At 36.5% G+C, this 25,036-nt stretch overlaps 1 protein-coding gene across 1 annotated transcript in view; it reads right to left on the bottom strand.

Annotated features, from left to right (window-relative positions):
- Positions 1–25,036, bottom strand: part of PTPRN2 (protein tyrosine phosphatase receptor type N2) — a gene marked incomplete in the record, with an annotated part of 519,721 nt that overhangs the window by 40,498 nt on the left and 454,187 nt on the right. The window contains 2 exon segments of the mRNA XM_072412607.1: positions 562–709; positions 16,645–16,839. Of these exon segments, the coding sequence (XP_072268708.1) occupies positions 562–709; positions 16,645–16,839 (343 nt within the window).

A 25,036-nucleotide genomic window follows, 5' to 3' on the forward strand; every position in this document is an offset into this window, starting at 1 on the left:
TAGTTTTTACTTTTACCTGAAAAGCTACAGTGACTCGATTATTGACCAAAGGCAGCCATAGCTGCTAACATTCAAAACAGCAATCAACAGATGCCAATAAAATTATAGTGAATACATTGGTAGTGTTATTTTAAACATTTTTAAAGGGGTTAAAAATTTAAATTCATATGGGCTCAGTCTGTAATATTTTTTCTTCTTTTTCACAGGCTATAATATTTTGTATTTTTGAGTTTGGTATTATTACATTCTCTTAAGTGATGTGCACTATTTGTGCCACCAGTACATGGTGTTGTGTCATCTCGTAAAGTATGTAACAAAGTATAAAATATCCCAGATGGCAAGATTTTACTATACACTTCACATGAGTGCCATGTAGTGGTGTGATACAAGAACGAATCAACAACGTTTTCAATATCACTTTGAGGGAAAAATGTTTATATTTGAGTATATATGATAGCTCGTCTGCTAGGAATTCATCTTCGTTGTCTACTAAAAACTGACATTTAGACTAATAAAAATTAAGTAACCATTTACATTTCATTGGTATCTAGTTATACCTACATGCAACCACAGTTAGAGATCTGTTCTTCACCGCATTCTCCTCTTTCAACGCTATATTAGTTGCGGTCAGGTCAGCTTGATATGCACACAGAGCCTCCCACTCTTTCTCAAGGCGATTCTTATTTTTCAAATGATCTTCCATGTAAGACTAGAATAAAGACAAGGTTGTTGTTATGTAATGCATTCTACAAACCTCATAATCTCATGCTTGGTTGAAATAAACTTCACAACAAGACTAAAAATGAAGTTTTAGTGTACATAGCATAGTAGATTTTCTTGTGTTGGTGCTTGTACTTGTTCCTATTCACAGCTTACCTGAATGTACTCTCTAGCGAGACAGCCTGACTTATTAATGAGAGATGACACACTAGGATAATTTAACTTTCTATGGGAACACCCTAAACATATTTCCTTAATCAATCTGAACTTTAGCTTTCATTGTGAAGATGTGCACCTACCTATGCACTGTTCACTAAAGTTGGGCTCATGCTGCCAGTCTGGGTATTTAGGCACAATCATAATGACTTGATTATTCTTTTCTGCACATTCATGCTCACACATGTGCTCATTGGGCTGTGCCTTGTAAGATATAGTTGACATATGGAAAGTGGGGGTAGATTTTTTATTAAATAGTTAAACCTAAACTCCAGTCTTACTTTCTGTCTTGCAAAGTTGAACAGACTCCTTTCCTATATTGAACTCACTCTGATTTCACTGCACACAGTAAGGTTTGTGTGCACTTGAAGCTGCAGAAAGTCAGAAAAAGCTGCACTATTTTCCTGACTGTTGGACATCCAATACATCGCTTTCCCAACCAGCCTTACTGCCCATGAGGTCTCTCTTTCATTTATTAGATCATAGCTCATTCAGTGATGGAGGCTTGGGGATTATGGTCCTGATTTAATAAAGCTCTCCAACGCAGGGAGAGAATACACTTTAAACAGTAAAGCTGGGCGATCCAGCAAACCTGGAATGGATTTCTTCAAAGCCATTTGCTATTTGCTAGCAAATGTTTTAAATCCTGGACCAGATCCATTCTAGGTTTGCTGTATCACCCAGCTTCACTGATGAAAGTGTATCCGCTCCAACCTTGGGGAGCTTTATTAAATTAGGCCCTATATGTCAGTGTGACCACATTCCCATTTTTAGGAAAGTATGTACAGTAAGTACCCTGACACCCCTCCTCCCCACACACACACCCATGAGTTGCCTACAATGCAGGGAAGCTGATAGACCTAGTAACGATATATCTGTAGATAAAATATATATATATATATATATATATATATATATATATATATATATAGTGAAAGCAGGAAGGTTTTATTCAATCTTTTTATTAACAAGCAAGGAATACAAAATAGAAGCAGCCTAAACTTCAGCTTTAAGTTGAACTCTTTTAGTTATACAATAGCTACTTCCTTCTGTAACCACCAGTAAAATCAAAACAGCCTTCCAGTCATCCATATCGTATATTAAAAAATTGTTTGTGTTTAAAGCATAATTAATCAAACACTTCCTAAATATTTTTTTTTTTTTACATCTAAAGTGATCTAAATGTTTGCATACATCTAATATCAATGGAGGTAAACTGCACGGGCATGGGGATTTTTGCACCTAATAATAACCATTCTTTCTAGAATAAATTACTTTTCCACTTTCAGGTAATTTCAGCAAGTGACATTCTTCCAACAGACCCCCACAATAATGTACTGTGATGTGTGGATATAGTAATTATAGAGGAGGTTCCTTAAGACCTGAAAGTTATTTCAAGGGTTCCCCCATGTTCAAAAGGTTGAAAAAGGCTGGTCTGGATGATAAAGGACGTTCCTCAGTCAGGAATAAGGTGGGCTGTAGCAGGCCTGCCGCAGACTTTGATGCATATTTCGTAAGCTTACAATGGGCAGTGAAAAAAAGCAGTTTCAGTTTTGGAACCTCGCATTCCCAACAAAATGAAAAAGAAAATGTAAATCATGCACATGGTGTCACAATGAACAACACATACACTATATACACTCAATGCATACATCGAATTGGCCTTTGCGTAAATAATGCTGCCATGACCCTCGAGAACCTTTCAACTCTGGCTGCTAGACAGATCTTACATCTGATGTATGTTCAAATCTATAAAATCCAGATTTTATGGTAATTGTTTAGGGACTAAAGTAATAATCACAGATGCAAGTGGGTTATCCATTGAGCCTCTATGTCTCAGTGCATAAACCGGAAAGTGCAACCATCTGTACTCCACGCGTGGTTTATTTGAGGTTATCAATAAATCAACTCAATCTGTCAAATAACTGGCCCATGCAGTATGTGAGTTTCACTGAAAATACTCTTTATAGACAAGAGGGGAAGTGATAAAACCTGTCAGCAATTTGCTGACAGTGTTCCCACTGGAAACAGGAGGGATAATTACCTTTTTCTATTTGTCCAAGTGACCATTGTCTCTGGGGCACAAATTTATGGGAAATAAAAAAAAAGTGTAAAAAAGATAAAGGCTCTTTTTTTATTACTGAAATGCAGTCAGGTTACACAAACAGGTATAGATGTAAGCATCTTTTTTTAAATGTACTATTGTGATGAACGTTTGAAAGCCCTTGTAAATCTGGGCAACTTGTCAACATGGAGCACAGTGGTCAACATGGACCCCAGTGATCTGGGACTCTTACAGCACAGTGCCCTAATCAACATTGGTGGGCCACTGGAGACCTGCAGCCAAGCTAAGGAGCAGTCCAGCATGCGGCCAGCACAAGGCATTTTCACTCTGGCTTCAGCACAATAGTACATAAAAAATATTAAAGGCTAGGCCCCAGGGGGGGATGGAGTTATCAATGGGCTTCACCCTTGGTCACCTCTCCCTTTTCCCTCTCTGTCCCTTTTATCTGCCCTTCATCTTTTTCTTCTCTGTTCTCTTTCTAGTGGTTAGTTAGTGTCACAATTCCTATATGTTCCCCAAGAGTTTTTGTTGTTGGCTGTTCTTTTGTAGCCCTTATCTATTGTAGTTCTTATGCTGTATATTAGTTTATTAGTTTAGCCATGCAGCTCTGTTTTACCCTTTCAGGGCTGGCAAATGTTTGTCATAGTAACAGATTTAACAGCTTGGTGGGCATATGATGGTGTATATTTTGACTGCTTTTCCCAACTGTATATCCCACATTTTCCTATTGATGGTGCATTCTGTGATAGTATATCTTTGTGTGTCCTTTCTTCTTTAATTGTTAAAATGTGGCATTAAAAATGTATCGAAACTAAATATATATCCACATATATAATCTTTCAGGATGTCCGACTGATTTTTAATATTGAAAAAGGAGGCTACTTTTTATAATTTGAAACTACACAATCCATTCTTGACATGTTAAAGAAAACGTCTGTAATCATGTAGTGGCCAGCAGGAACTCACTTGTGTAAATGGGCCCATGTGCAAGCAGATCTCAAGGTGGATGCTAAAAGCGTGGCAGCTCACACACCGCTGTTTGTAATCCAAAATAAAATGCCACTTTCTATTGGTATAACAAATTATATTTCATGTAATGACAAAATATCCTGGTTCCTAATTGGTGAACGTGAAAGTAATATTAATCTTTTATCATTCACAAACTACTCTAGAAATACCTAGGGGGCCTGGTATATTGTAATAATGGGTGAGTGCCAGTTGGCATCTTTTGTGCCTCTTCACTGAACCTGCTGTTGGATAATTTGTGTCCCCAGCATGAGACAGCTCTGGTTGAGGTTGAGTACTGTGCCCTTTCTATTAAAGAAAGGAAAAAAATTCTAATTAGAATATTTGATTGGTAAATAAATTCATAGTACCCTCAAATGCCACTTACAGCACTGATTTTAATTATGTTTCAATTAAGTTCTCAGACATGGAAAATACTGATGTCTGTTACAGGAGTTGGCAGCGTCTGATGGAGCCTGATATCAAGGAACAGAGGAAATATATTCCGCAGAGTGGTACCTACAAGGCAAAGGACAACTGCTGCTGGCCTCTGTGAATTTTCATGGGGCTACAATCCAATATTCCCATTTGTGTCTTTCTTAGACTAGCAGAGACCAAGGAGTTAACATGGAGATTTCTATAGTTTTTGTGGGTGGCTGCAAACAAACCAGATTGTAATTAACTCCCTGGTTCAACACAGATGGCTCAGTCAAAAGGCTGAACCAGATTAACGGATTTTTGCTAACACAGGAATATCCCCGTGATCTGCCTTGGTTACAGTCACTGATGACAAGAACTGTCAACTCAGATAGAAAAGATACCTTTCATGTTTTGTCTCTTTAATGAAGACATGATACATATATATATATATATATATATATATATATATATATATATCTCATGTCTTCATTAAAATGGTTGAACTAAAATGTGCCAACAAGTAGCCAAGCACATGAACCATCCAAACCCCAATGTAAGCTGTTAATTATATTTAAAAATATTCTAAAAATGCAAGATTGATGTGCAGAGTACAGCAGCAACCCATACGCACAATTCATTTTACTGATGTGCGATTATAAGAGTTCTGATATATCTGATCTGCCACTGTACAATAAAAACTTGAAAATGGTTGGCTGGATGTATATACACTACTAACCTTATAAAAGCACATATACAGACACACAACAGATTTTCCCATCATGTCACCAAAGTCGCATGTATTCCTATGCAACAGCAAGACATGATAGTCACTGGGGCACAACTGGCGACATTCTCACTTAACAGTTAGTGCTTAATGAACACACCTTTTTATAGGAAACAAGGAGACAATGAACAATGAACTCTGCCACTGGAGTTGGAGCTCCAAAATCTTATTCCATCGAGCTATATTGGTTACTGCATTTTATTACCACTAATTTTTGTTTCTGTACTCAACCCATTTTAGCAGCACAACAAGGAAAGTTCATTTGGTTTTTGGAGTTTTTATCTGGTAACAGGCCTTGTGTTTAGGGATTCTATTAATTGCAATAAATTGCCATTGTACCACAAGACATAAAACTGGACTTGCAATTTATTTTTCTGATAGAGAACACCACACTGCACTGTGGGGTACTACAACTCAATTTTTTTTAGTCCAGCAAATTAGGTGCCATTCTAACTAAACAATACTGAAACTAAACATACAGTATTATAGTGGTTGTAAAAGATGTGTTATCTCAGCACATTGATTGAATGGCCCCTAAGCTAACCTCAATGTGACAGAAAGAAACATTTAAGAAACATTAAAAAAGTAATAGCTAAGTTCAGGAGGTGTAAGGAGGAATTCGGGAGGGGCATCCGATCAGCCATCCACTCTTTGAAACAAAGTCAGTGATTTAGAGCAGTGGTCCCCAACCTTTTGGAGCTTGCGGACCACTAAATGCACGGACTCCGGACCGCGCATCCACCGGGAGCTGTGTGTCACTCAAAGGGGAAGAAACTTCCCCCAGAGTGATGTCATGATGCCAGAACCCGCCCAATCTCCCATCGCAGGTCTGAGCCTGCAATGGGAAAGTTGGCGGGTTGTGTCTCTGGACACAACCCGCCCACAGCCCTGAGCCTGTAATGCCTCCGGGACAGGTTGTCCGCAGCTCTGGCCGATGTGTCCCCCCCTGACGGCCATGGCCCACTAGTGGTTGAAGACCCCTGTTTTAGAGCTTCCCAGGTTTTAGTGCTCTATGAGCATCCAGTAAAGGAGTAATAGGGTACAAGTAATCAATACCTCAACATGTATGCAAAAGTAGGAATGCATATATGCTTTAAAAGTTTGGAAACCCCCTTCTTGCCCTCCCCCCATTTCCAACACTCACTGTAAGTACAGGACTGCTCTATAGACTTCTTTAGGTTGCCCATCAATAAGTTAATGTATCAATGTCTAGATAGCTGCTACAAACTTGGACAGTACAGATCTGCCTGTGTTTCCACTTACATTATATGTTGGGGAAACAGGAGGGCCTTTGCACACATTCCATGTCTGTACATTTTTGGAGGAAGAAAAATCTTATCAGGCCACAGCAGCCACAAAATTACCTTTTCTACACCACCCTCAATGAAGCTCCATGCAATGCAATTTCATTCATGGAACCTCAAACAAATCCCAAAAAACAAAAGCCTCCAATACAATGGGTGTGGGAAGAATAGAACCCTTTGCCTTTGCACAAGTTCCATTTTTAAATTCATTTCTGCTTTAATGGAAAATACATTGATCCTGACAGACATACAGAACTTTTTTGGAAAAAAAAATCTCATCACATTTAACCAGCCACAAAATGATCTTTTTAACCTCACCTTCAAAGTAGCTCCAAGTATTACAGTTTAATTCATAAACCCCAAACAAATCCTAATACAAAAATTATCATTCAATGATATCCTGTAGACTTCCCAGGTGGACATTTTGTTGACCTCACAGATAAAGTAATATCACAGCAGGATTTGTCTTCCTATTTCATGGTGGAATTTCTCTTGCTTCATCTATAAAACACATGCCATTGTAATTTTTCTAAGATTAATAACCCACTGATGTCTTAGATATTATTGCCACCTTTTCCATAATACTGTAATAATGGCATTTTGCAATGTGTAAAAGGATTATTTCAATCCAATCAGCAGGTGGCGGGGATCAGCTTGTGGCAGGCAAACACTTTAATCCTTTTTACTTGCAGCTCCCAGCTGCCAAAGGTAGTGGGTGAAATCTATATGAGATGGGAGGCTGCATCCCCGGAGTGGAGTGACGCAGGCTCTCTGAATTTTCAACAGCTTGAAAGTCTCATGCCATTTTAATCCAAGTTACAGACCAAGAAACGGTAGATGCACATTTCCAATACACGGTCCAGAGTGTTGACATTTCAAGAGAACAAAGAAGAATAACATGAAAAGACACATTTCAGCAATGGAAAGGAAGTCAGATATTTCTCAGGAACCGAAGATGATAAAATCAGCTAAATGTAAAATCACTGATAAACCACCCGTATTAAAGGTGCTTTCATGACCGTAATTTTTTTTTCTTTAAACCTTTTATAAAGGGAATTTATATTCATATAAATGTATTATTAGTCTTTTTTTTTTAGCTTGGTTAGGTAAAAAAAATATTAAATTAAATTTGAAAAAGTAGTCTGCATATTGACCTTATGTGCCTAAGTCTTTACAAAGCTTAGTAGCTCAAGCTGAAATTTACACATGCAATTGAACCAATTGATGGGTAACTCCTCTCCCAATCTTTATATGCCTGACTGTGCAGAGGGTTTCATTAGAAATTCCAATAAAAGAGAATGTGCAGGTTGATTCTGATTTTTATTTTGCAATACCACTATATTGGAGTATGGAATTCATTGTGAATGGCACCCCAATGCAATAGTAAAGTATAAAAGAATAATTGAAATGTACTTTTGTTTTCTTCAATAATGAAAGATACTTGGAAAATTAGCTTTAAGTAAATTGTCAAGCAGCAAGGTTACATCTCCAGTTACTGGAGGTGGTGGCTTTATTCTGGCCCAATTGTCCTTTCTGAATTACTCCCCTGGAGTTATGGAAGAATGCATAAAAATTGTTCTAACTTTCACTTTGACTTTCTAATCTGCATGCTTGCTCCATGTCAGTGATATAAAGTTTTAGAGCCGACGACAGCTAGGCAACTTGCCCTTTTAGAGGTAGTTCGATAGAATATTATATATAGGATACCTTGAACTTTTGAATGCATTTCTAACTTTAAATTATTCTAATCTAAATTATTTGTACTGATTGCACATTCAGTGCTGGTAAAATCTAGGTGATAATTTGCTGACCTGCTAAAAGTGCACTTTTTGCCCATGGGGGGAAAGGAAATATTAGCTCATTAGTACATTTTACCATTTTGTGTTAAAAAAAAATCTCATCAGTTTTTACTTTGGTGCATTCCAGACTGCATAGGAATCCATGAACAAAGTTATAGAAAAAAAAATTAGAGATCAGTGATCCATAATATTTATTATACCTAATGTGCCAATTTAGGATTTTTGCCAAGGTTTAAATGCATCTGTACAATCCTAGTAATCTTTTTGTTAAAACCGTGGCAGCCTCCTCTTCATGACCCTTCCTCATATCTCCCATTACCCCTATCCCTTCCCTTGTTTCCCCTTTCCTTTTTATATTCAATCCACTTACCACCTATTTCTTCAGATCTCCAATTTCTCTTTCCTTTTACATTCCAAAATGGTGTTTTAAGGTAAAGCATTTCCTAATTTACCACGAATAACAAACATGGGGTTGCAGGGGCAAGCCTATTTTCCTAAAGTAAATGTTGAAAATTGTAATAAAAATGTGTTATTTTGACACACATTTCAATAAAACCTTTTTTGTTAATTATTTAAACTGATTTTACTTTATTAGTCATGATTGTTATTGGTTTATGTCATGGTTCACTTTAAACTGTTTTATTTTTTAGGAGAAACAAGTTGCCTGATCATTCATGTAGAATAACTCTTCTTGGAACATTTTTTCTACTATTTTATGCAAGTGATAATGCACACAGTTGAGTAGAATGCAGACTAACAAAGAATGATTGGATATTATGCACAAAATCTCTATTCATTCCCAGAACTTGTATGCATGAGACACTTTAAATGTTGTTTTCGCTGAAAGATCAGAGGATATCATTATCCCCGGGATCTCATGACGGAGAAGGTCAGAGTCTAGCATAGAAAGAACTCAATTAAAAAGCAACTATGGCTTCCTTTTAATCCCCCTTCCCATTTTTCCCACTGCCTGATTCATCATCTACTTTTCTTTACTCTTTCATATCTTTTTAAACATCACTCTCCTATATCAGGTGACCCTAAGGCTAGCTGGCACTAATTAATACCATCTCAATTCAGGGTTGTATGTAGTATGTCCGAAAATTACCTCTGCCAACATGCATGCTTGCATGTGCTCTTCTCTATAGCATTTCTGAGATGTAAAACATTTCTTTACATCTGTCCTATTTAACTTATAAAACTGAAGGAATCTCTGAATCTGCTTTCCCTTCCTTTTCCTAAAAACCGGTTTCCCATAATTACAAGTATTCTCTAAAACCCACAAATCTCCTCATTACATCCCCAGATCAGTACAGAGCCCAATGTATTTTCAGGAGATGCATCTCCCATGCACCAGAGCTGCAGTTGTGTCCTCACCACCCTCCCCTCCTGGTTATTTATTAAACACACAGTCTTAGGCTTCCTAAAGAATGGTCAGATAGAGAACAGTTCTCCATGCTCCACTGCCTCCTTGCACATCTTTACCTATCCTGTACCTTTGCTATCTTTGCTGTGATCGGGGATGTTTGAAGGCATCCTCATTTCTGTGAGAATAAAGTGTCTTGGTCACCCTAGCTGGGGGTGCCCCATTACACTGGCCTGGGCTCACAGTAGAATCCAGCAGAAAATGGCACTCTGAACTGTTCACTACAGCATACAACTGCATATGCATGAATAAAAGAAAGGGAACCTTACTTATCATATGATGAACAAAAAAAGTGGTTAAGGGGAGGGGAGCTCCAATGCAGAGGGTACCCAACCCAGAGCTGAGCTTTAGGATGCAGATCAATCACAAAATCATTTCTTTAAAAATTTCCTTTTAAGCAGCTCATGTTAAAAGTAATGTGATACAAACAAAAAGCTCTATTTCATGAGTAGCATACCGATACTACTAAGAATTGCCTCTGCTGCCCTAGCCTAAAACTCTACTAAATGCATATAAAAATTGCAGAGAAAGTAAGACTTAGAATCATAATTGCTGTTACCTGTTGTTACTTTTATTGTTATTACCTGTAATAAAAATAGATCTCTTTACTTTTTTTCTCTAAGCGAACTCTAATAAAACCAAATTCTAATAAAAAGGTTGGTTAAAAGGTAGGACAGCTCTGGCTTCAGCCTTATTCATATTGCAGTAGAGATTCCACTAGAGGGCGGAGGATACAACATTTCTGCACCCACTATTAGAAGGACCATGAACCAAAGTGGGTTCAGAGAATAAAACTCAGCCTATCACATGATATCTCTATCTATCTATCTAGCCTATCACATGCATGATCCGATTGGAGACGTACTCTATCCCACCACCCTTGTCTTGCTTTAACTCTTTTCTGGACAACAGAATATAGAAGCAATAGATAAATCTGATTATGCAGACATTAATTCATCACTACCATATTTTTATTGGCACCTCTTTATGTGATTCCAAACCTCCATTGGAAATTGTTAAAAACAGGACAAAATTACATAAATATCATTTGACAAGGCTCTGCTGATTTGTCGCTTTCTGTGAAGATAAACATCGTAATCACACATTCCTTCTTACACGTCCTTCCAACTTCTACAACTGTCTCTGTAATTGCTAGAGAAATAATTATGCCGTCCTCATTTCAGCTGGCAGACACACAGTGACAGAGTGAGAAGAAAAAAAATTGCAGGTAGATCTTTTTGAAAAATGTTTCTCTTAAAATAATGTAATTGCTACCTTGATATATATGTTTACCATTTTACACTAGATTGCATAAAATGTAATTATTTATTAATGGATATGACTTCACTGCCATTCTAAAAAGGTAATTGGTGAAAACATTTCTTTTACAGCATTTACTAAAATGTAACCTCTATTATAAAGTAAAAGCATCTAGTATCATCCTGATTTCACTGTTTATTCATGCTTTGTTTTAACTACCGATGTTCCACAACCTTTGTAGCTTCTTCTGTTGATATGCATCAATGGTATTTCTCAGGGGGAATGTTCTGATGGTGGAAACAGTGGACAATGTTTGTGTAATGTGCTTCCATTGAAAACCCATGTGAAAGGGTAGCAACAAAAGGACACAACTAGAAGGCAGGAGCAAAGCAATGTCTCAGGAAGTGGTTAAACAGGTAACTTCATGATTACCGGACTGCAAACTTAAAAATAATCTAAACATTTAAATTACAATAACATCTTAAAGCCTATACATGGTTTTAGGGCTACGTTTACATACATAAACTCAGCACCTTCACAGTTCTTAGCATAAGGGCGATCGGAATGACTTTGAGCAGCCAATTTTGTGCTACACCGTCCAATTCAATAATATTTACAATAAGTAATTGATTGATCAGTCAGAAATCCCACACCAGTGCACATTTGTGTATTTACCCCCACGTGAAAAGAGAAAGGAATTACAAATTACTCAGTTGTTCACTCATACTGTACAGCTAGTGTTTTTTCAGGTAATATTTACCAAGACATCCAATTTATCGACAAGTGTTGGAAACCCCCCAAAATACAATCTTTACGGAGGACATAGTATGTAAATACTACATTCCTCCAGAATATAAAAAAAAATGCTGCATTGGTATTATTGCTTACAATGACACAGATCTTAAAGGCGTGACTACCTTAAATTGAGGTGTTGGAGTTACCAATAAAGGCCCTATAAAGAACAACTTGGGGGTGTCAAGGTAAACACCTGATTGTAGCTCTGTACTGGGCTTTTCTATGGCCAGTAGAAGAAAAATCTTTTGTAGCTAACTTCTGGCAGCCACCATTTCTGCCGCTGATTTAAAGAAAGTATTTGTAAAACTATTTAAACACATTAAAAGCCTTGTAGAAATGATTTGTATGAGATTACACTGTAGAAGAATGCTGTTATGTTAATGGGTTTATGCAATAATTGCCACCATGAACAACAACTAATTACCAGAGATAAAAAGTGATCTATGGCTTCTCCCTGAGCCATGACATTTATGGTACTAACGCAGAATCTGAGTCTCTAGAAACAACATCAAGTTCTATACCTGACAAACTTCAGAATGGATGTAGATTATTCAGTCTCTGCAGACAGTCCTCCATTAATATATCCAGCAAATTGTGGTCCAACAAATGATTAAAAAAGGTTGTGAATAAAAGAATCCAAGGACCTGTAATTTCGTAGCAGATATAGTCTGGCTAAGGCTATGTTATGACTTGCATTAAGAACATCGGTTCCTATCCAGCTCCCTGTGGCTAGCACCTTGCCAGCAATTTGGCTTTTATTACAATGCCATGAATACAAGGGGAGGCAGTGGGAAACACTAAATACCATGCTGTAAAATGCCTAAAAGGGATGTTCAAGCATTAGGTTATTCCTAATAAGTATCATATAGCCATTTTAATTTTAAAATTCCTTAGTGACCTCTGAAGCTACAGTTACTGTGGGATAATTCCTCCCCAAATATCACAACAAAATCTCCAAACAAAGTCAGGCTACAGTCAGTTTCTGAACAGCTTACAAAACCTAGTTTTGGTTTACATTAGTCTGTCATAAAAAATAGGAGGAAATGCTGCTTTCAATACCTTTGTTATTCATTTTGGCAATTTTTTTCTTCAGAGTGTATGCAACTAGAAAGGTCAGTGGGTTTTATTTTAATGAATACTTGCTGCTTTTTAGGAATATGTAAATGTTTGACTGTCCATACTCTGGCCACAAGTTAAACAAGACATAGGAGGTCTTAAAGAGTATAAATGTTATGCTCCATTTAGGTTGGATTGGGGCAAGGTAATCTTATCCTTACTCCTACACAACAATTACAACAATTTTCCAGCCTAAGTCCTTATATTCCAAGACAGATTGTTTTAGAGGTCTGCACCATGCCACCTATAGTGGATACTAACCAAGAATACATATGTGCTCCTTAAACCATAACATAAAAGTCTGTTAGGGGTAGGATTGCTATTTAATTTCTCAATCCAAAAATATACTAAACAGTTTATGTCTAAAAACATATCTTCCTTTCTATAACCTGCGCAGTCATTTACAGTGACAGGTTCACCTTAATGAAAATCAGTTTCCTACTAGACCAATGAAATTCAAATATTGTTCTCCTCTTACAGGTCATTATTGTTTACATTATTTTATGTGACATCATTATTTAGGTAAAATATACACCACAGGTTTTACTTTAGCTCTTTGGTGCTAGCTCTCATACTGGACTCTTGGCATTGGTACATGATTAGAGATTTACTAACACAATGAGAGTTTGTAGCTAGTGTTAAAATGCACAATTTAAAATCTGCAAACAAAACTAAAATGCTTTCAAGCTAAAACCTTTAATGTTGCCAGCTGTTTAGAGAGGAGATAAATATATTTCATGTAAAGGTCACTGTAGAATCTGTTGGAAAACAAAACCGCTCCAGCATAAATGAGAAGATAAATATAATGTTTATTTATATAGCAATGAGAATCTCTTGTACTGTAGCCAAATGTTTCTAAACAAAAAATATTAAAGCTGAAATACATTTGTGTAAGTCTATCCATGTCAGGGACTACAAAAACTAACCAGTCTAAGAATTGCGATACGGGTTTTGCGGTAACCTAACACAGAATTGCGTTTCATCAACAGTCCTCAGCTTATTCAATTTCAAGGGGTTTAAAGTCCACTGGCAGATCGTATACATAAAGAATATCTAAACTCCCCTCCCCAAAAAATGTAAGATATTGCAGAATACTGGTCCTTAGATGGGGAGCCTGCATTGGTTTCCATTTGTAAAGCCTTTATTCTAACCTTGAGATACTAACAATGACACACTTTCTGTCCTAGGAAGACAATGCTCATTTTCTATACTGTATCTGAGGAGGAGCGGAGTTTTCACACCCAACTGCCTTTCTGATTTGCACAAAAAAGAAGGGGTTGTGTAGAGAGTCACATATTCACCAGAACCCCCGGCATTTTCCAGCGAAAGTTTGCCAAAGGATGGCATGTGCAGTAAATTAGGCAATAAAGTGACGTATTCCATGCTAAGTACTTATTAGAAGGCTAACATAAAAGGAAATTGTGGATTGAGAGACTTGCAGTCTTTGGGCTATCCTAACCAATCTCTTATGGTGTTATAATTGGCACAATAAAAATTGCCAGTCAGACACAAAAACTCTGTAAAGAAAACTCTGAAAAATACACCTTTTATTTCTAAAGGGATATAGCAATACACTTGATGTTTAAGCTAGCGTGTGACTTTGTGCCCTGTTTAGTACCTCTTTGGAGGTTACTCGTAAAGAAAACTGTGGACCGCTAAACTTGGCTTGGTGGGATTAGTAAAAATCGCCAGTCAAAAACTCTGTAAATATATCCCGAAAAAAGCTTTGACTTTGATTCCTCCTATAACATCTTTCTGACATGTAACTATGCCTGTTCACTCCTGTTCTGTAACCTCATAGCTCTATATCTGCAGTATGAAATCATCTAAAGAAATGCTGCCTCTTACTGCTAGTCTTACAAGATTTTGGAGCAAGATTTGGTGATACCAATACTGTGCTGTTCACTGTTCTTCTGAAGGTGTGATTGAGAGGAAACTCCATCTGTTTTTCCTACTTCTACATCATTCTGTGGATATTTCCCCGCTTTCCTGCTGCTTCTTGATCATAACTCCATCAGTTATCAGGAGGCATCTCTAGGATGAAGAAGCAAAGCTTTCCTTCTGTACCAAGATGGCCACCAACAAGGCACTGAATAGTTATTGGAAAATACCAGCTATTGGGAGTTTACAACCCGCACTAGTAACATTTGCTCTCTACTTGTACTTTTTGCTGTATTTTACAGCTTTTACAGAGGTCCTCTTTAACATCTGCACAATTAATGGCAAGTATGGCAACAAATGCCATATACCAGCTGGCATTATGTGTAACGTGAGTAAAAAAAACTACAGTGCTTCTCTACAATGAAATCTGTCCTAATATTTATTATGCTGCCTCTATTGTGCATCTATTGTGCATTGTTAAAAAAAAGTTGACAGCTGCATGTAGTAATTGTATAGTTTACAATAATAGATATATAATTTTACATTTTGTAAAAGGTTTTCTTTAAGGCATAAAAAAGTTGCTTTCCCGCTTAGCTCCAGTAGTTAGTTTAAAGGTTAGACAGAACTTAATATAGACAGAACACAATGGAGCATCAGAGCCCTTACAGAACTTTATAGGTCTACTAGGAACTGCTGTCTGCAATAACAACTCCAGCACAATATTCCTGGCCTGAACTTGGGAGCTGTAATCTCTGCTCCAACAATCATTTGTGTGAAATGAACAATTACTACACAATAACAACACATGCAATCTGGTCATACAACAAAATCACTCATGTGAAACAAGAGGAAATATTATGTGAAAACAGTCTGCAGCTACCTAATGGGAAAAGGCCATTAAAAATTCATTGAACTCCATCCATGTTTAAACATAACTTTAAAAAGAGCACTGGTATGAAATAGTGCGTATTTTTAAAACACATCACAGATACAGTATATTATGCCACAAATCACACAGCAAAAATATGTTCATTCAAGGATGATTGGGCAGTGCTAGAAAAAAAATGCCAAACTAAACAGACATTTTTTTATTTTAAACTCTCAGAAAATATTGTACCATTCCATGCAGTAAAATAAAATCCCAGTCAAATATAAAAAAAATCATCTAAACAATCCCAGCAAAACAGAAATCAGGGTGGGAATGTGAATGACACAATTTGTAAAATATCATGCAAATGTATTTTTTAAATAAAAAGTCTACCTTATAATAGGACTGCTGCAAATATAAAATATCCTATTTAATCTATTATTTTAATAATTTAAAAATAAAAGTGTAAGTAGATAAAAATAAAATGTCCTGCTTTGACCATTTATATTGCAATCTGGAACATTATAAAGAAATTATCAAGATGTAGATATTGGCTTCATGTGTCCCGATCACCTTTCTGTATTTTTGTGCATACAATAACACTCAAGGCATCAACAGAACACTAACAACGGGTTTGGTTCTCCAGCAGTTAAGCCCCCCCACCATTCCACTGCCCACTTGTCTAATCATCAAAGCTCTCACTCTATGAACAGCATTGTTGATTGAAATTATGTACAGGGGGCAATATGGAACGCTAGATTTTGATTTACCTTTTAAGGTAATTTTGCTAACTTTCTGCAGGAAAAAAAAAGAAACCATATTTGTTGCTATATAAGCAGCCTGACTACATTATAGCAATAAATGACTAAGATTCGATTGAGCAAAAGAAAGTTAGCATGGAAAAACAGACATAAGAAAAAACTATTTGTTCTTAGTGGGAAACCATTAGGAAAAAAAGTTTCTTAACTGAAATAAATGTTCTTACCAGTATCATGTGACCGGTGGAGATGTCCATATTTGACTGGACAGGTTCCTCACTCCAGGAAGATGTACTGCTCCTTGCAGTTGGGCTGGCCATTGGCCCATCGCTGAATTGGGAAGAGATGCTATTAATACGGGAACTGTGCAGTGGCTCTGGTCGATCCGAAGTCTTGACAGACATCCGCTGACGGCAAAGCTCCTGTAAAGGAGTGAAAAGACATACAATATGAATAATATGGAATTAATTTTGACCCCAAGGGAGTTCTTGTCAGTTCATGCCAAAAAAGCTGTACAGTTCGAGTGTAAATGGTGCAGTTCTGGTGCAAAATCTGCCAGACTTCTACAGTCAGCTAACAAGAATAACATATTGCAACGTCACACTGTAGTCACACACTGGCTGAACTTTTTGGTTTTAAGTGGGACTTTAGCCAACCTAATTTTTTTACTTTTGCATGGAGACAGTAAGAGTTACTTCCTTTCCAGTTACTGAGTTACTGTAAAACTTGGGTGCAGTAATCCAATGCAACCAGTTAAAACCAATTACAAATAAACCTAATTCTGAGGTCATTATCACGAATGTTGAGATTTTAAACACTGTTACTCTGTGGGGCCTATTTATAAAGGGGTGGACACGCGTTTTGTAACTCCTAGTAATTGGAGTTTCTGGTTAATAATTTAGGTTAGTACAGCAATCATTAGTTAATCATAATTTAGGTTAGTACAGGTTAGTATCGCTGATCATTATCATAAAAGAACCGATCAATGATTGAAAAGTGGTGATCAAAGAAGTGATCTGTTCTACTATTTCTACTCCTTTTTAAATAGTTCCCAATATGTTGTAGTACTCTCAAGCAGGATAGCACAAAAATAGTAATGGACCCAACACAAACAAATGAAAAAGGAACATTTTCATTTCGGGTTTATAGTTTGTACTGTCAGAAATGACAGATGCATCTATCTAAATGATAGATGAAGGAAAAGGAGATGAAAGAGGAAAGGAGACACATAGGTGATCCATAACAAGTCCAACCAAATGGGTATTTATGAAACAGGAGATAGATCTGAGTTTGATTAGTAGAATCTGCCTAGTACATGTACTTTTTGTTTTTCCCTTATGTAGACAATTAGTATACCTTTGTCTCGTCTTGATTTTTGTACCAGTGCAGTGCTCTCTTCTGACCCCCAAACTATAATTACTCCCTTGATTGGTTGTTACCTTGGTTTATATATTTTGTGCTTTATTTGGCATTTGAAATGCTAATTTTAACAACATCTAATTTACAGGCCAGAGAACATTAATGACTGATAATAACTAAACACGCATAATTCAGAGATTTTATGGCACAGTTGGTTCTTATTGTAAATCAGGGAAATTTGCACACAGCACAAAATAAGATCTAACATGTAGCCCAGGTTTAAAAGTCACATTACAAACCTTTTTCTTATAAAGTCCTATGTTTTGATTTTAAAGATAATGATTTATGGTTTACCTTTTCCCGGATATTGTATGCAACACAATCATATACAATATTGATAGTGATTATCCACATGCATTTTTTGATTGTACATTATTTAAAGTCAACAGGATCAACAACTAATGACTCCCTAACATGTCTTCAAATGGTGTTGATTCCAGCTCACTAAAATCTCATTGGTATTCCCTTCTTGGTCGAATCCTGAACTCCCTGTTACATCAGGATGTCTATAACTATGCTGAATAGAACCTATAAAATTATGGATACATTTTATTTGACTCTTTTTTTCATTTTGACAGATACCCATTTTTGACTATATCATGCATTTCTTAACCCTCTATATCATGTTACCCATTTTCATTGAGTATGTTCCAGTAAGCTACTGAACTCAGTAAACTGGCTTTTTACAACTGGCTAAATAGACAATAGGAAACAGGTGAATAGATGAAACAAAAGGTCCACTTCCAAACCCAATTCCTTTTTTACAAACAAACATTTCTAGTTTTTATGATTGGGTATCTTTACCGCATGCACCACCTCATATGGGGCATCTGGAATAGTTAGAATCCATGTGGGACAGGAATAATGCATTGTCCTATGCCGGCAATGTGAAGTCTTACTGACACATTAGAACTACTACCGTAGGAAGGTAAGTAATACAAGCCAAAGAAAAATGTTATCACAGAGGTGCCAAAGTCTTCTGTTTGATCTATTTCTGTTAACACAAGCAGGATTTGTTTTATGTGTGAGATTGCCTTCAAATACAACACAAGACCATTCCACAGAAAATACTCTTGACATAAATTTCTTAGACAAGCAAGGTTATTGTCAGATCATTTTAGTCTACAGCACGCGCAGGAAAGTGACAGAGAAACATGGTAGATTTAAGATGCACATCAAGGCCACGTCAGTGCCCTCTCCTAAATCCTTCCCTTGCCTTAGATGAACTCTGAGTGTCACAAACTACTGCATAAACAGATAAACCGACCTCCAGCATTCCTGATCACGGATGCAAACATACTCTCTACTCTGGCCACCTCAGTGTGGATTTATGTGAAAAGAGATACAGGACATTAGAAATAGGTGAAATGGTTATATATATATTTTTTTAAAATAACATTAAAAAATTAAAAATACAGTTGCTTACATGCTTTATAAAAGTGTTTCACTTGTCACATTTTCCACAGGTCCCCAGCTGAATGACCAAGCAATAATGAGGACAATAATAAGTTTAGGGACAAGGCAATTTGCTTATAGTAAAAGATATAGTAATTCGATTTTGATCTCTCAGGGGATCCCACAAGTCCCCATGACTGCCCCATAGCATTTTCTGTGACAATAGCATGTCAACTGGCAAAGTGTACAATTTAAATTCCCTCCTATATTTGTAGTAAAATCGACTTTGTGAAAGTAGCCCGCCGAAGGCTGCAGGATATTAAATACACTAAAAATTATGAGCAAACCTAGATTAGTACAATTAGTTGGAATACTTATAGTGTGATTGGTGATTAAATTTTAATTTTGCAGCCAACCCCTCATTCATTCATAAACACCATTTACGTGGTATACTAGAGGTACCACTCGGAGAGAGAAAAGGAGGGGTTTATAGGCTTGATTTATAGTAGTGTAGTGATCCAAAGTATATACAGAAATTTCAAAACAGAATGGTACATTTAAAATACAAACTTTTTATTAGATCACTTGTATGTCCCCTACCCCAACTACAATATATTCATGAAGTGGGGAGGGGTCTTGTTCTACAAAAGCTATACAATGCCGTCCATGAATGCTATATATTACATACAGTATGTTGGTATTTCATATCCCATAAATTCCTGACGTGTTTCGCCCTACTGGGCTTCTTCAGGGGATTGGGGAACTTGGTGTTTGTTACTTCTTAGTCACAAATACCATAGGAGCATACATAGCTTCTGCTTGTTTCAAGCGGGAATGGCTTATTGAACGGGTTGACCTTTTATATTTAGTGGAATGTACTGTTATAGGCATCCAATCAGTTAGCTATCATACTTGTACAATGTGAATTGATTAAGGCTATTTAATATGTCTTGTGCTTGGTATGAAGTTATTGCTGCTAATTGAGCAGAGCAGTGAAGTGAAATGAATTGGCAGTGCTATTTAATGCATATGAGCCTGCAATGCAAACTAAACGTGCATTTATGTTGCAGCACACTCCACACACATACATTTCCTGTGCATTGTGCATTACTGCCTGCTTCAATTTTGCAAACTTGCTCTTAATAAAGTTTAAACCAAATATTTTTTAACACTGTTTAAAACACAATGATGCATGACCCTCAAGTAAAAAAAATGACTTATATATCATATATATTTCAGAAAGAAGTCAGCAATAGAAAGAGTCTTTATAATCCTGTACAGGTTTCCTTTAACCTTTAGCTGCTGCTTGGCAACTCTGTATAAATACAGATTTTAAGTAATTACAATAGCTGAACAAAAAATGATTTTATGATTTTGAAAAGGGAGTTACATATTAGCCTGGAGTTATTTCAAGTCCACTGTAGCATTAGTAGCAAATGTGAAGAAGGAGAGTTAACAGCCTAGCAACAGATTACTAGTGGTGTGAACCCTAAGACCCGAGCAGTTGTAACCCACTTAGAAGCAATATCCTCTCGATAATGCCATTTCCCTGGCCTTGTACATTAGACAGAAGATGACAAATGTCAATGGACTTGCTCAACATGCTGTTTATATAATGATGGAAATCTCACTTACAGCACATTGTATATCCCCAGGCACGTAAACTAACTGTATGGTGGAGTAGAAGAACATGTTCAGAAATGTCAAGGTCAAGGAAATGCAGGACTTGCTAGCTCCGCGTGAAATGGAATTTATATTGAAGTTCGTGTTTCACATGTAAACTTATTGGCTTTAGCCCCACAGCCAGTTATTTACCTAACTGCTTGATGTGTCTCCCAGGCAGGGTGACCTACGTTCCATAATTACTTGCAATTCGAATTTGACAGTTTTTCTACGTTTTTTAATTGCTTTGGTTTGGTTGACCGGAACCTTCTGTGAAACACTATAAGTAGGGGTTTTCACAAACAAAGATAAAGTTGGTAGAGGAATTGAGAAATTCCCTTCTCTCACAAATTCCTGCATTTTACCATTCCAGAAGCTGCAATCCCAGGATATGTCTAAAGTACCATTGCAGATATAAAACCACATCTCAACCATACAATATAATCACAATTTAGGAGAACATCTAGATTCCACTGGAAAAAGTTTAGTCCCTGGGCAGTTGTGTGAAGGCAGTCCTAGTCCTGCTGTTTCTTTTAAAAGAAAGTAGGAAAAAGTAATACATTAATTTTATATTTACTGCTATCGTTGTAACTGGCATAAGATTTGTGAGCCTAAAATCACATTTCTGATTGTGCCTGCCAATTTGATGGTGTACATTTAAAATCTCCCATGTGCATGCAATGCATTGGCTACTCCAAAACAACTTCAAGAAAATCCTGTCTGAGTAATACGAAGGATGCTAGTAGATACTACTATATATATTTATTTTTAGGAGATAGCAAACACAAAATCAGATTAGGTTTGATTATTCTTGTGTCTTGCACCAATTTGTATTTTTTATCCTGTTACAAATCTGGAGTAACCCTTTAGAATCTGATAAATCTAGAGTATCACTGTAACTAATGAATGAAAGGAACACAGCACACTATTACACAGGTAGTAGTGTGACAAACCCAGTGCACATGTGCCTAGACAATGAGCATAAGAGTATTTGCATATTCTGCTCTTTAATATTACACTGTAACATTACTGTAACAAATGGACATGGCATATATGTGCTTACCATGGCTAATTACTAGGAAATTCTGCATCTCACACGACACACTTGACACTATTTAGAAGTCTTTTACTCTTTATAAACATAACACTATCATATTGACACAATAAAGCAATGCAACGTGCATTGCTGACACACATACAAATCAAAGTAAAAATCCACTTAGTTTGTACTGTATCGAATTTGCTGGATCAATGTTGGGTACTCTTAAGACCAGTAAAAACTTGCGGTACATGATCACAAAATCAGATTTTACCTTATAATACCTTCCCTGGCAGAAAGCAATAAACTGCTGAAAATCAATAAAAACAGATTACTATGTCTTTTTAACAAAATACTACAAAGTGAACACAAAGTACACTTCAGAAAGTTCTTTTTTTTTAATACGTAGATGCAATAAAAAGGGTCACAAAATAAAATGAATACATTGATTTAATTTCAAGATTGTATCTGTCAATATTATAAGGAAATGAGAATATCACCTGCAATGAGATGTCATCGTTTTCTCTTGAATGTTCTTCTCTTGGGTAGAAAGTGGTATTTATGACTGCAGGGGACACTGTTAATTGCTGAAATCTTAAGTTTCAGTAGGATTGAATATGAGTGATTTATGATCACACAAAATGTAATGCATCGGGAAGAAAACTGCATTTGTCCATTGACAACAGCCCAAAGACCACTAACATGGGATCTTACGCCATGCTGTCTCCACCAAGGTTAAAATATCATATTCATCTTGTTCACAGGTGGTGCATCATGTGATCGTCAATAAATTGCTCACTACCATTAGTAATTATCAATTATTATATCATGTGCTACAAGAGGAAATATAATATAAAAGTAAACATCAGAAGACAGTAAGGGTCATTGTGAATGTTATAGTAAGAGGGAAAAATTGATAGTAACGAAAAAGCAAATAAGTCTTTGACTTTTAGACTACTTGGGTAGTGGGTGGGTTGGTTGTGCCGCAAGTGTTCAGGGAAACAGTCAGACTGACAATCTCTCACGTATGCTGTCATCTAACCTTTGGTTTTGCTGGCCTGTATCTTCCTGCTTCATTGGTCACCATTCCTTTCATGTGGATTCTGTCATAAAGTAGCATTTAGTTTACTGTCAGTCTACCTAGCTAGTTTGTCATGTGCCTTTTGTTTTCTGTTTTGTGTCTGCTTTCCTGTCTGACTATATCAGTGTTTTGTTCACAAGTATCAAACTGTTCATCCTGTAGGCTCCTTTAAGTTGAAGAACTCCTGTAAACTGCAGGCTTCTCTTCCTAATCTGTGGTTGGGTATCAGGACTCTCCCTGTTCCTTACATGTCTTTATTTTAAACCTGATTTTGGTTGATATTTTTCTATAACTCCTCACTTTTTGACTCGTCACCCAACCTATGAAGATTACAAATCAAACATGATCAGTGATATTTTTTTGGTCTTGGCACAAGAGCTATAAGTTCAAGGTTTTGGGCCAATAAATACTGGCATTGTCTTGTAAATTTACACAAAATTTAGGAATAGCTAATTATATTCTAAACATAGAGGTTGATTTACTAAAAGGGGTTAAGGCTGTTTCCTTAGCAAAGTAAATTGTCAATCTGCAATGGAAAATTCACTTAGTAAATGTGATGAAAATGTATTTGCAAAGAAAACCCAATCATATGAAAAGAACTATAAAAAAAAACATATGTTTTGCTTGCACTTGATTAGATTGCTATAGTCAGCAGAACATCATCCCATTCACTAAACAAAGTGAAATATACCTTGCTGAGGGATAATTCACATCAGGAAGTGAACAGCCTAACGTCCTTCAGTAAATCATCCCTATAGTTTCTTTGCTTTTCAGGTCCCAGTAGCAAAATATATCTTTGGCATATTGGTGGAGCTTTAGTGCAGTTTAAATACATAGGGATCCTTTCCCCCAGGAGTCATACATTTTGTATTTGGAAAAATGTGTGAATCCTGATTAAAAGTTGTGTTAAAACATTTATAGGATAGACCCCTAATCTTCTATACACACAAGCAAGGTACACAGAACGTCTAAAACTACTACTGTCATCCCTTGTACAAATAAATAGGTAAATATTCTATTGTTTTTGTGATTGGTTTCTCTGGTCATTTGCTGGTGGTGGTGCAACCCTTATGGTCCTCTATTTAAAAACTGACCATTAAGGTTTCACAGTCCAAGGCCAAAAAAAAAAAAAGAAAGACAGCAAAAAAAGGAATTACCTTTAGAAAAACACTTCCATTTTCATACATTAGTTGTATTTTCCTCATGTATATTTAGTTAATGTAAACATGAATCAGTATTTCTATGCTTTTGTTAGAATCCCCTACCCAATGTGGGAGGTAGAGCTAGCAATAGAAACACATTCTAGCTAAAATACAATTGCAAATAAAACCAGGACAGCTCAAATATATTTATTTTAATTTGCTTTTGTAAAGTTCAGCTTTAAGTGCTTGCAGCAATCCTTAGCTAAAACTAGTTAAAAGGAAAATTGTGGTTTATGGATTGTTATGTTTAATATTAATGTGATGGTGTAACAAAGCCATGCCCTTCTTTCAGCTTAAAATATGTTTCTGTACTGCTTGTTATTGAGGAACAATATCCTGGGTTTTTTATATGTGGGTTGAAAATGTAAAGCTTTTGTTGCCTGTGACTCATCCAATTCCAAACCCACACCACTGATATCAGAGTTATATTGTCAGAGGAATGACTAAACCCCTCAGGGCCTTAATGAAAATGGACCATAGTTCAAATGCAGCAACTTATTTTTAGTGGGTCATTAAAGTCAAATGATATCATTTTCATGAACTGGTAAAAAATTTATATTTATGAGTTAAGATTAACAATTTACATAAACGTTACACGGAATCGTGCAGACAGAAAATATATAAAATGATGATGAACATTGATGTGTTCATTTGGAAAATGTGGGCCAGAAGCCATTCGACATATGTTGACTACTTGGTTCTCAAGCATATTAGCACATGAGAATGTGTAGTCCCAAAAAATCCCATTTTCAGATATATTGTTTGTATTTGTATACTTGTAGGTCGCATTGTTTAGGCGATAAGAACAATATAATAACTAT

Source organism: Pyxicephalus adspersus, chromosome 5, assembly GCF_032062135.1.
Source record: "Pyxicephalus adspersus chromosome 5, UCB_Pads_2.0, whole genome shotgun sequence".
NCBI classification, from domain to species: domain Eukaryota; kingdom Metazoa; phylum Chordata; class Amphibia; order Anura; family Pyxicephalidae; genus Pyxicephalus; species Pyxicephalus adspersus.